The sequence below is a fragment of the Durio zibethinus genome, chromosome 13 (genome assembly GCF_047325235.1).
Source record: "Durio zibethinus cultivar Kanyao isolate XHJ-2024 chromosome 13, ASM4732523v1, whole genome shotgun sequence".
NCBI classification, from domain to species: Eukaryota; Viridiplantae; Streptophyta; class Magnoliopsida; order Malvales; family Malvaceae; genus Durio; species Durio zibethinus.
In genome coordinates this window covers 1,535,226-1,547,840 of record NC_143174.1, presented here as the reverse complement: position 1 = coordinate 1,547,840, position 12,615 = coordinate 1,535,226, and the positions used below count along the sequence as shown (strand labels likewise).

At 33.3% G+C, this 12,615-nt stretch overlaps 2 protein-coding genes across 3 annotated transcripts; both read right to left on the bottom strand.

Annotated features, from left to right (window-relative positions):
• Window positions 1-855: 855 nt before the first annotated feature.
• Window positions 856-4,643, bottom strand: LOC111303636 (putative serine/threonine-protein kinase PBL10). 2 transcript variants are annotated; one of them, XM_022900032.2, is made up of 7 exons: window positions 4,295-4,534; window positions 3,938-4,019; window positions 2,758-3,080; window positions 2,314-2,449; window positions 2,078-2,220; window positions 1,827-1,950; window positions 856-1,634 (listed from the first exon to the last, which is right to left on the bottom strand). In XM_022900032.2, the coding sequence occupies exons 2-7, from the start codon at window positions 3,987-3,989 to the stop codon at window positions 1,174-1,176; spliced, it is 1,239 nt and encodes a 412-aa protein (XP_022755767.2). In that variant the 5' UTR covers window positions 3,990-4,019; window positions 4,295-4,534; the 3' UTR covers window positions 856-1,173. The 2 variants fall into 2 exon arrangements, with proteins under 2 accessions (XP_022755767.2, XP_022755768.2); XM_022900033.2 differs by lacking the exon at window positions 3,938-4,019 and having other exon boundaries at window positions 4,295-4,643.
• A 4,896-nt stretch (window positions 4,644-9,539) lies between these two features.
• LOC111304330 (triosephosphate isomerase, cytosolic) lies at window positions 9,540-12,601 on the bottom strand. Its single transcript, XM_022900875.2, has 9 exons — window positions 12,462-12,601; window positions 11,668-11,743; window positions 11,447-11,570; window positions 11,249-11,333; window positions 10,965-11,097; window positions 10,666-10,760; window positions 10,321-10,399; window positions 9,908-9,990; window positions 9,540-9,772 (listed from the first exon to the last, which is right to left on the bottom strand). The coding sequence occupies exons 1-9, from the start codon at window positions 12,498-12,500 to the stop codon at window positions 9,725-9,727; spliced, it is 762 nt and encodes a 253-aa protein (XP_022756610.1). The 5' UTR covers window positions 12,501-12,601; the 3' UTR covers window positions 9,540-9,724.
• Between the last annotated feature and the right edge of the window lie 14 nt (window positions 12,602-12,615).

Sequence of the window (12,615 nt, the reverse complement as noted above, 5' to 3'; positions counted from 1 at the left end):
CTATGCAAGAAAGAGCACGTGCTTTGACGGATGAAATCTTCGCGTGACTGCTAGATGTGTTCAAAGTAGCATTAGCTTGAATTGACAAGTCTATGAAGTCCGACAAGTTACCTAAAACAACAAAAGTCTAACCTACAAGCCAATAGAATGCCAATCTAACCATTCCATTCTTGACTAGGCTTTCAGAAACAGCGGCTGGCAGCGTTGTGTCGGCTGCAAAGGTTGTTGTCCTTTTGGTGCCAATCTGAGCAGTCCAGAACCCCAGTAAATTTCCCTGAAGAACAGATGGATGATGATCAAGAAAGACATTGACTTGAATTATCTCCTCCTTACTCCACTATCTTCTGTTAACCTTCTCTGCTTTGATTCTGGGTCCAGTCTCCAGAACGTGGATTCCTTGGAGTAAGCCATCAACTTAGTGCTGCTGACATTTATGAAAGAGTTCACGTTGGAAAGAAATTTAAGCCCAAAAAAGTCTTTGAGTTTAAATTGAATTGCTCAAAAGCAGATTCCACCGCACTTTCCGCACAGTGCAGATGGATGAGGTTTAAGAATTATTAATTAAATTTAAATATCAATAAAATTTATATTTTAAAATTTTCTTTTTAATAGGATTATTCGAGAAAAAAATTAGATCCGATCAAAGCCTGAAAATACCCTTGTTATAAAAAAAAAATCACTTCTCTCTGCTTCTTCATCCCTTCTTTTTTATGTAAAATTAATAACGTATCAGAAGAATCAGAGGCCAACAGGCTCCAGGCAAAACATGCAACCTATGCTAATCAAATTCTCTCGTCATTCTCACAAACAATACATCAATATTCAGTGCATGTAAAGGATGATTTGACAAATCCATCCGAAAAAAATAAAAATACGATTATAAAATTCACCAAGCCTGGCAAGGAAAGCAAGACCTGATTGTTGTTATACAAAAGCGATTACACCCTTTTTCCAAGTTGGCTCTCAAGTGTTGAAAACACTTTTATCTCAAAAACAAATACAGCTTTGCATACTCCCATTGTTATGGGTTTGAACTTGCAATTGTATGGAGAAGATTGGTTTTCGGTACATTAGATAAAACAAGAACTGTACAGTCAGGCATAAAAAAGTGAATGCCCGAGTTCCGGAAATTGTTGCCGAACCACCTGAATATACTTCAAAATAAAGCAACTTTTATTGTTGGCCTTGATTCCATTCTCGGGCATAAAGAGGCGACGCTGATGGACGAGGGTATGCAGCAGTGCTCCTTCTACCGCTAGCATCATCTGCACTTCGCCTACGGACACGTGGTGTGCTGCTAGTATTGCTCTGATTACTTCCAGATTCATTGGAATGTTGGACCTGCACCAATACTGTTACAACCTCATTCATGCTTGGTCTGAATTTGGCTTCGGTGGAGATGCATCGCAATGCAAGGGTCGCAGCCTTATAGGCTCCTTCCATCGAATACTGGCCTTCAAGGCGGTTATCTAGGACACGGAATATTTTACGTTTGTCGGCCAGGTAAGGTTTGGCCCATTCCACCAGATTATGCTCTCCAGACGGCCGATTCTTGTCAACTGCTCTGCGGCCAGATAACATCTCTAGCAGCACAACTCCAAAACTATAAACGTCACTCTTGGAAGTCAGATGACCTACAGTTGGCGAGAAAGTTGAATGATCACAAGAGTGGCAAATTTCATTCACCCAATTACCCAGATATATGAGAAATGAGCAATAAATAAATAAAGCACCACAAAACTCCTGACTCCAAAGGTCTACCAAAGCTGACAAAAGGTGAGTGAGGCACACCAAATCGAGCACTTCAAAATTATGTTAATAAGTACCTGTGGCCAAATACTCTGGAGCAGCATATCCATAGGTCCCCATGACCCTGGTAGAAACATGGCTCTTATCACCTGTTGGCCCATCTTTGGCTAACCCAAAATCAGAAAGCTTTGCATTATAGTTCTGCAATGACATCAGGAAAAAAAAAAGGTTCTCAGAGGAGTCGATAAGGGACAAAGGTTTTCAGAAATTATCAAATGAAACCATATGAGGGGAAGTGCAAGGAATGATGGCTTAGCAAGTCACATACTGAATCAAGCAAGACGTTTGAAGTCTTAAAGTCTCGATATATCACTTTTGTTTCAGCACTGTGAAGACAGGCAAGCCCCTTTGCAGCACCAAGAGCAACCTTCAAGCGAAGGCTCCAAGAAAGAGGCTGGAAATAAGAACCTCCTGGTACAGATAATTTAAATGTTACAATTTTAAAAATGCCATTTAAACAAAAATTTGTTCAAGGAAACCAAGAGATAGACAGAAAGAACTTACTCCTGAATAAATGATTCTCCAAGCTGCCACGAGGCATGAATTCATACACCAATAGACGGTGTTCATCCTCCAAGCAATATCCAATCAATTTCACAAGATTTGGATGATAAAGCTGTCCTAGATAATTCACCTCTGCCTACAAGATTGAAGAAAGAACATGCATGAATCTCCACACTTCGATACCAAAAAATCATTTTAAAATTTTTTAACCATAAGAAAGGCCAAAATGATAAAAATAAATCAATAGGCTTCCCAGATAAACATCTTATGCAAGTAGGTTGAATCCCATAATACCATTAGGAAATTTCAAAACGTTGGCTGTCAATACAACTATATCTTAAACTTTAAGCTTAAAATTTCCTCCACCAAATAATGTGACAGACAAATGCAAACCAATCGGATGCTCCACATGTAAGAACAATGATGAGGTGAACATGGACTCACCAACCACTCCTTGTGACCTTGATATCCTTCCGGATTAAGTCTTTTCACAGCAATAACTATGCCAGTTCCAGGCTTGGTAGCAGCAAATGAATTTTCATCAATCCACCCCTTAAACACAGAGCCAAAACCACCTTCTCCTAGCACACTATCAGGACGAAAATTCCTGGTGGCCATTTTGAGATCAGCAAAACTGAAACTTTTCAAATTGGTGGACTGTAAGATCTCACCCTCACTCCGAGGTGTCAAAGGCACTGAAATTGATGAGACTTTGCTGCTCGTACTGCTATCTTTCTCATCGCTGCTAACATACTTTGAACTCAGCCCTGTATGCTCGAAGATGTAACTCATGCATTACTTAAGTGACATAATCCATTTTAAATGTAGAATTCCAAGTGTCCAGTCAAACTCAATCTTCTAATATTTCATTCAAACAAAAATGTTAAAAGAACCAAAATTATGTAGCCAGGAAAGATTTTCACTATTGTCCTATGCTCACAAGTTACAAATCACAGTTAGCCGTTTCAAAACTAAAGAATATAGCTCCAAGGCGCACTAACAGCATTTTCAAAATGGTGAGACTCCCAGGATCCAAAGCACGCCAGACAAAGACATAATATTGCTTTGGTTGTGAAGAAGACTAACAGTGGAGACAGGGTGGGATGGAAAGAAATGAAAATTTAGAAGATTCCCTGTTCAGTTTCAATGGTGACAAAACAAAAAAAAAAAATACAAAACAAACCGCTGCACAATGATTAGAAAAGAGATGAAGTCACATAACATCTGTCTGGTTTGTTTACTGAGGAAATAGTGCAAAACAAAGGGGGAAAATTTCAGCCTTCATTCTCATTCTGTGCACACCATAAAGAAATGCAAGAGCAAGTATGGAAACATTGACAAGGCCATCTCATCCAAAGTAATAGAATATTTATCTAGTTACTAGTGATGATTTCTAAATTACAGCTTGAAAGTTCAAACCAGCCAACCAAACCAGAAAACCCACCCCCCTAATAAACCTGGAAAGGAACCCCAAAAAAGGAAAGATAACCAAACAAATTGAAAGGAACCAAAACAAGCCAATCTAAAGTCCAGAGCAACTAAAACAAAATCAACTAAATATGAGTATGATGCTCATAAAAATGAAAAAAAAGGGGGGGGGGGCTGTTTTAGAAAATCCAACTACCTATGTTACTGGGGCTCTCAGCTTTAATTCTGGCACTTAAGCAGATCCCCATCAAATCAAACCACCCTCTTCAACTCTTTTTCTGTAGATCATAAAACATATACAAAAATGAAACTTTTGTTTATAACAAACTAGAATTCAACAAGGAAAAGAAGCAGATCTACGCTTTAAAAACCAAAACCTTGTCCTTTCTATCAAAGAATGCATCACAAAACGATCACTTTTTATTACAACATTAAACTGTCATAAAAGCACTCCAAAGAAGATGAAAAAATAAGTTAAAGAAAACTAGAAAACAATACCCAATAAGTTAAACCACCCAAAAGGGCTAAAAAATAAAAAGATGTATAAGCCAACCTTTTGCCTCTGAAAACCAACCCAACACAGAATCAGAGTAAACCAGGCAGAAAGGAAGCAAGGACCTAAAACAAAAAATGGTTTTAAGAAAGAGGAATTGACCAAATCGTAGCAAAAACTTGAATTTTTCTTGGATAGTAGTAAAAGCAACTGGCAGTATTAAGTGAGTAGTGTTGATGGTTGCAAAAGAACAGAAAAAATGAGTTTTAGAGGAAGGTGGGCAGAATTGCATTAATGGCTGGCTGGCCCATTTAAGCGTAGCGTTTTGTACTTCTCGCCCTTTGTAGCTGTACCCAGTCAAGTCAGAGAAGATAAGCCTTGCACAGTATCTCATCTTTTTCAGCCGTTGGATTCTTTTATGATGGTGGCTTAGCTTCTCCCCAAAAGCTTTCTTTCACAGCTGGCTTCTTTTATCCCTGTAGCTTTCAACGTATGACAGTATCAAGTACCCAAACAATTGAAAAATTGAAACTTTTTTTTTTTCTGAAATTAGAAAAAGAAAAGCTTTTTCAATTGATAATAGTACTTGGACGTACAATTTTACATGGCCTCCATGGGGGTCCTTCGTTCTCCTTTGCATTCCATGGCATAGGATAATTCCTGAAACTGAATGCCAACAGTCATTCTAATCAATCCTCTTCAATCAATCATTTCGTTTCTTCATTACTAAAATGATAGTGCTTCTTACTTCAAGGAGTGACTTGACAGCTTCACTTGCCCTGAAAGTTGAAAGCTTTGGACACTTTAATGTGACAAAATTAAGAGAATTGTTTTGCCCCTAGTATTTGCATATTCCTAAGTTTCCAAAACAGACAACATGTTGAGACAAAACTTTCATGTCACGTAGTGTTGTGATTTTTTCAAATAACAGTAGTATTATAAGAAAAAAAAAGTCATTGATGAAACTTTTAAAGGATGTTTCTTTCTAGTTAGATTCCTAACCTTGTATTAAAAATGAGATTTTTCTGCATTATTGTTATTCTTTCCTTAAACAAATCATGTCAAAATTGCCCTCTTTATACTAAATTTCTTTTTTCTTTATATATGATTAATTATTATAAAGAATTCAATGTGTTCTCGTTGTCCAAGTTATCTCTTTGAACATAGACAAGAATCTAGACCCTTGAAAAATTTTAAGGGATCGTTTGGTATTTTTATGAAATTTTATTTTAGTGAAGTTAAAAACATATTGAACAATCTTCTTCCATTAATCATTTCATTTCTTTATTACTACAAATCATGATACTTATTTCAGGTAGTGACTTAAGAGTTTCACTTGCCCTGAAAGTTCAAATCTTTGGACTATTTAATGTGACCAAAATGAGAGATTTTGTTTTGCCCTGTTGTTTGAATATTCCCAAGTTTACATAACTGACAATATGTTGAGACAAAAACAAATCTTATATGAAGTTTGAGACGTGAAGTTATTTATTAAAAATAAATAAATATAATTTTTAAATTAATAAATTGATAAAATTTAATATAAAAATTAATAAAAAGTAAAAAAAATTATTAAAAAATTTATTTTTAATTTAAATTTAATCGATATTTACTTAACGATAAAAATATATCAATAATTTTATTAAATATATTAAAATTTTTTTAAATATTGCATACTTGATTTATATGATAAAATTTTTTAATATATCAGTTTTTATTTTTATTTACTAATTTTTAATAAATAATTTTATGAATTTTATTTATAAAATTTTATTAAATATTTTTCCTAGAGACATAACCTTCGATTCATTTGGAGTTGAGATTTTTTCAAATAACAATAATATTATAAAAAAAAGTCAGTGATGAAACTTTTAAAAGGATGTTTCTTTCTATTTAGCTTCCAAACCTTGTATTAAAAATGAGATTCTGTTGCATTATTGCTGTTCTTTCCTTGAACAAATCATGTCAAAATTTCCCTCTTTATTATACTAAAAATTTGTTTCTTTTCCATTATACATGATTAATTATTGTAATGAATTCAACGTGTTCTTGTTGTTTAACTTATCTCTTCGAGCATCGACAAGAATCTAGAACCTCGAAGAAAGCTAAAAATTTCATACTTTAATATTTTTCTTACAAGCCAAAAAAGAAATATTGATATGACATTGATGTTATTATTTTCGTGTGTTTCATTTTTTCCGGGATTTTGCAAATCTTGGAAACCAAACAAGCCCGTGACACGTACCTAACCTCTTTTTACTTTCTTTCAATTTTGTCCAATTTGTACCCCGAATGTCGTATGATCTTCTGGATTGCTTGCGTTAACACCCACATTGAAGCAGATCACAACCGTCTCATTTAAAGACTTTTTTGTCAGCAAAATCGTTCGATCCCTTTTGGTTATGAACCCAACAAATCTTAGCTGTGCATTACCCAGACTATTTTGACCTTTCGATCTAATGTGGGACCCTTTCAAGCATGCTCGACGGTGGCCCCCTGCTTAACAAGGCTCGGCTTCGAAGGGGCTTTACTCTTCAGCTGCTGAGCCGTGAGCCATGTTGGTGGGGAATCGTGCCATCAAGGCTTTATTCCGTTCATGGACAGCTTCGAGAAACTCGTGTTTAGGAATTAAAAATTAAAAAACCTTTTTTTATAAATATTTTATGATTTTATTTTTGTATAATAAAAGTCGTAACTTGGATTACGGTTAAGAATTATAAATGTTAAAATTTAAAATTTAAAATTATTAGATATTAATTTTTATAAATAATTATATAAATTAAATCAGTTAAATTCAAAAATTAAAATTTTTATTATTAAGTTACAACCTTGAAAAAGAAAAAAGAAACAATTTTGTCGCCTATCGAACGAGATCAACAGGTTGGCGTGGCGTGACATACGTCTTCACGACGTATTAGTGACGATACAACAGTATTTTATGTGATTTTTTTTAAATATATAAAAAAAAATGAAAGTAAAGCACCAGCAAAGATATTATTAATAGCTGGTGAGGCGCCACGTGAGTCATCAAAAGATAATAAATAACGTTATTAAGTAATTAATTAAGAATAATGAATCAAATAATAATAAAAATAAAATTTACATGCTTAGTTTCTTCCAATAAGATTTGGCAACTATATCTATATATATTTAAAAAGGATAACTATTCGAGTTGGATTAAATTAAATTAAATTTGTTAAATAATATATAAAAATTAATTTGAATTAAATTTTTTTATAATTTAATTTAAATTAAATCGATTTTATTGATTTATTTTTTAAGTTAAATTTAAAATTTTAATATATTATTTTAATATAAATTTAATATATTTAAATAAATTTAGGTATTAATAATTATTTTTATTTTAAAAAAATTTAAAATATATAAAAATTAATAAAAACATATAATTAAATTTAGTTTTATTTTTTTAATTTTAAAATTTCAATTTTATTCAAATTTAATATATATATATATATTTAATGTTCAAATTTAATCGAAATTGAATAAAAAATTATATCCAAATCAAACATTATAATTTCAAATTAATTTTTATTTTTTTTAATTTTTTCTCAACATAATTATATTTATGTAAATATATCAACAGTCAAACTGATAAAATTAACATTTAATGTCAGATATACCTATTCATTGTGACTTTAAAAATTTAAGTGCTAATAAACTACTTCGAAAGCTAAAATTACAAATACCTCATAATTTTGGAATTACAAATGTAATTTACTCAAAATAGAATAAATTAATTTACCCACAAAGAGTTGGAAGAATTTAAGGCCAAAAGGCTGATTTCATTGACAAAGCATCCCGACCAATTATTTGCAATAGTGGAAAAAGTGTCATCTTTCTTTTTTATTTTCGATGAAGACTTCATCACTTACTTAAACTCTTTCTATCTACCAATAACAAAATAATAATAATAATAATAATAATAATAATTATTATTATTATTATGTCAAAATCAAAGGAATTTTAGAGCAATTGACAATGGGTGCTATATTTTGTGCAATCTTAAATGGAGAGAATCTTTTTTTTTTTAATTGACAGTACGGAATGGAAGTACTTGTTTGCTTTATTGCTCTAATTTTGTCAAGGGATGAGGTATTTCGTTAAGTCAACGAAATGATGCAGCAAGTTCATTATTATTGGCAATAATTTCTTTGATTTCATATTTTCCACTATTTTCGTGGTTTCCAATTGTCAAAAGCAAACACCCCAAAAAGTATGAAAGGAGAGCACAATGACGAAGTCAGACAAAAGAAAGTAAATAGTGGAAAAAGAGTCGGTTTATCTGCCTTGTTTTATTATATTATTATTACATATCACTATATATATATATAAAAAAAGTATAGAACGATTAGCTTATACCCACATATATTATTTATTATTTGATTATTATATGTGATATGTAACGAATTATTATTTTTTTAATAATAAAATTACATAATGTGATTTAAATAATAAAAATAAATTTAACATAACGTAATTATTTTGCACATTTTTTTTCGTTTTTATTTATTGGCAAAGTGCGGAAAGCAATAAATGGAATTAACCTTATATTCACTTACCAACAAAATGGGCGTAGATTGATGGATTGGGAAGCAACCATGGCAGCGAAAAGTGAAGATTCAATCACAAAATGCTCTGTCGTATCGAAACATAAAAAAGTTCAATCATAAATCTCACCCTCCGTTATCCGTTCCGATGAAATTGTTTCAATTGGGCCCCCAAATAGAGCGAAGTCGCCCAGATGCCTTGGCTCGATCGAAGTACCGCACAAGGGTAGTTTTGTTCACATCTCTTACAGCCCGAGTAAAAACTGAGCTATGAATCTGATGATTGCATGGGCTGAGAATTTTCCACGAATCCTTGATGGTTTTATACGAGGCCAATACTGTCGAGTTTTGATGTATTATACAAGCTTTAACTCAGTTACAGATAGCCCACTTTAATGATAGATTTAAAAGCCCATTTCCAATCGGCCTAGGGGATTTGCGATTCACGTTAAAGGACACGATACGACGGAGTCGCATTGCTTGCTATTCTCAGTTCTAAAAAACATCAACCATTATTCACATTGGATCAGACAATCTGAAATATGACACGTGACTTAAAATTTTAATAAAAATCATAAATAATTTTAATAAAATTTAAAATATATATATTTTTTATTTTCATATTGATATAAATTGTGATAATTTTGGTGTAAAATATAATATGAATATAGTATTTTACATTATACATTATAGGATGGTCGAATTGCCAGATTTACCACATCCCATGACGGTCAGGGTGGAGCCAAAATGTAAAGATAAATCCTTTGAAAGTCCAAAATGAGGATCTGTGCCTCAAATCCACAAAACCAAAGTTAAATTTGGCTTATTGCACTGATAAAATTCAGATATCAGATTCTAAGGAAAGGCCAAAACTACAAGTTAAAGTTTCAAAGAAGGCTGTTCCGACTCATGGCTGTGAACTTCAATTCTTTTTCACGGTAGCAGACTTGATGATATCAACGAACTCAGGCTGACGGAGTACAAGTTTTAAAAAAAAGAAAAAAAACAAGTGGAAGTTAATCATAGCAACAGACACAACAAAGACAAGGCATCAAATAAATGAATCAACAGTGCCACAAGGAAAAAACACAAGGAAATCACTAACCTTTAGAGATGCCCCACCAACCAAAAAGCCATCCACATCTGGTTGTGCAGCCAATTCCTTGCAGTTTGCTCCATTTACAGAACCTACATTTAGTTTGCAATGGATGCAAATCAGATTCAATCTGGTTTCGGGGCTTGTGTTTAGCAAAACCAAAGAATTGAAATACCAAACTGAAAATTTATGGAGAGTCAAGCGAAGTTTTTTATTTTTTTGAATGGACTTCTGAAATAGAAGAATCCAATATGAATACTTAAAATAATATTTACTTCAGTTAGAATGGATGCATCAAGATTCTAGACTTTTGGGGCAGCCACAAACAACCATATACCACATTTACATGCTGACAAAAATTATGCCAAATTTCTTAAAAGCACTTGAATAAGATAGATAGTGAAGGCAATAAAGAAAAATACCTCCATATATAATTCTGGTTGATGTAGCAATTTCAGCACCAACATTTTCATGAAGCCATTTCCTCAATTCACAATGAACCTGGAACATACAATCACTCATTCGTAAGTAACAAAAAACAAAAAACAAAAAACAGGATATGATTTTCCTAGAAACAAGTTAAAATGCAACGGCTTAGACACAACACAATCTTAGAGACATGATTTTGAAATTCACAATGATAGATTGCCCTAAAACGGTTATATAATAGCACTCAGCATTCATGGGAGGAGAAAACTATTAAAACACGATAAGTGCAAAAGTGAGGACTCCTTTCAAATGATATATGCATAAAACTCAAAACTTACTTCCTGAGCCTGAGCAGGGGTTGCAACCTTCCCTGTACCAATGGCCCAAACAGGTTCATAAGCCAAAACAACATTACCCCAACTTGTTACTTTATCTGTAAAAAAGCAATATCAGTTAGTAAAAAGATATATCAAAAAAGAAGAAAATGCAAAACTCTAATCCAATGTGGTTAAATAAATACCAATAGAGACCACAAGTAAACAATCATAAAATTTAACCAGGGTAACTATAGACTTATGGTAACATACATCTGAAAAACAAATTATTGCTTTGGTTTTTATATTTTAAAAGCGAGTACCAGCGATTGCTTTGGTTTGAGCTGCAACAACAGCCATGGTAGAGCCTGATTCTCGCTGTTCAAGAGTCTCGCCAATGCAAGCAATCACTTTCAAGCCTTGAGAAAGTGCATACATTACTTTGTCTCCAACAAACTGCAGAGACAAGCATTCAGAATAGACAAATGGACATGAAGTAACAGTAATAATGATAAGAACTATTTGATTCATTCAGGAAACAACAAAAACAGTCCCTGAAATTCATTAGGTACATTAGAAATAACAGGAACCTACTCATATTGCTTACCTCATTGGACTCATTCAAAAGAGCCCTTCTCTCAGAATGACCAATAATAACCCATGGAATGCCCAGATTAACAAGCATCCCGGCACTGTTCAAGTAGAAAAGGAAGTTAACTGCCAATATGCAGACAATGTCCCTAACAACAAAGATCCAACTCGAGAGCTGTGAAAAGAAAGCAGATGATAACAGATAAAATCATACCTAATTTCTCCAGTAAAAGCACCACCTTTTCGAACCCAACAGTTCTGGGCAGCAACATGGAAATCGGACCGCAGCAGACTTTTCACAAGTGTAAGAAACACAAATGGAGGGCTCACAACAACCTCTGCCACAACATAAATTTGAACATGCTAAATCTTCAAAGTAAGTTAAAAGATTGAGCAATTATCAAATGAAGTAAATTTTGGACAAAAGGAACTAACCCACAGCATCCTCAGAAGGAACTTCAGCTTCATTCAACGTGGTAACAATCTTCTTAACCTCCTCAGTTGTCCCATTCTGAAACAAGATTAAACCTCAGAATCATTACTTTTTTTTAGTAAATATAATTTATTTATATGTTGTAATCAGAACAGAGTTACTGATACAATTTAAACCATGAGATCTCAAAGCCATGGATTTAAAAAGCGTCTGCAATGCACTATAGCGGCCACTATTTAGTGGTGGTGTCCTCGGCCACTGTTATTCACGCAATAGAGATGTGAATCGTCATTCACACAAATAGTAGTGTGTATCGCATCCGCAAATAATGTATAACGAAAAATTACAACCATAACGAGACACTGAGATTAAAATATCATAAATAAATATTATTATGATCAAACTATTCTTGTGCTTATTTTGTGGTAAATTGTGAAAATTTAAAAAAAAATTCACGACCACGATAAGAGTGACTACACCTATCTTATCCATTATGTCTGCATCTGCGATAAACATGACGCGACTGAAAATGCAGCTGCGACCACATTCTAAATCCCTGCTCAAAGCTTAGGAGCTATTTGAGTTTCCGATCAGCTAAAGTTTTGTACAAAATAAAATGAGATCTAACAGCGTTTTCAAGATCGAATATTAATTAAAAAAAAAACATAAATCACTGCATGTTGAGGAGAGTATAAGATCAATCAAAAACATAGACCGATTGATTTTGACTGAAAAGGAAATTAAATTATCGAAAGGAAAAAAAAAAAGAGACGGAGAGAGAGAGGAAGAAACTTACGCATTTCCAGTTGCCGCCGACGAAGAATTTGCGAGCCATGAGATTGTGTTTGGTGTTTTGGGGTCGATGAAAACGAGAATTAGGTGAGAAACAAGAAATGCAAAAACAAAAAAACTCACTGTAGCAAGACGACCGGACGCAATAACCGTAGGCT

Bases quoted from the DNA above. Each gene is read 5' to 3' on its own strand.
- LOC111303636 (XM_022900033.2), bottom strand. From the start codon at position 4,628: ATGAGATACTGTGCAAGGCTTATCTTCTCTGACTTGACTGGGTACAGC. The intron at 3,081-4,294 runs GTTGGCTTATAC...TCGAGCATACAG, and splicing joins TTGGTTTTCAGAGGCAAAAG to GGCTGAGTTCAAAGTATGTT. The intron at 2,221-2,313 runs GTAAGTTCTTTC...TATCTGTACCAG, and splicing joins GGAGAATCATTTATTCAGGA to GAGGTTCTTATTTCCAGCCT.
- LOC111304330 (XM_022900875.2), bottom strand. From the start codon at position 12,500: ATGGCTCGCAAATTCTTCGTCGGCGGCAACTGGAAATGC. The intron at 10,400-10,665 runs GTAAGTTTTGAG...TGTATGTTCCAG, and splicing joins CCCCTGCTCAGGCTCAGGAA to GTTCATTGTGAATTGAGGAA. The intron at 9,991-10,320 runs GTATTTTTCTTT...AACTAAATGTAG, and splicing joins AACCAGAATTATATATGGAG to GTTCTGTAAATGGAGCAAAC.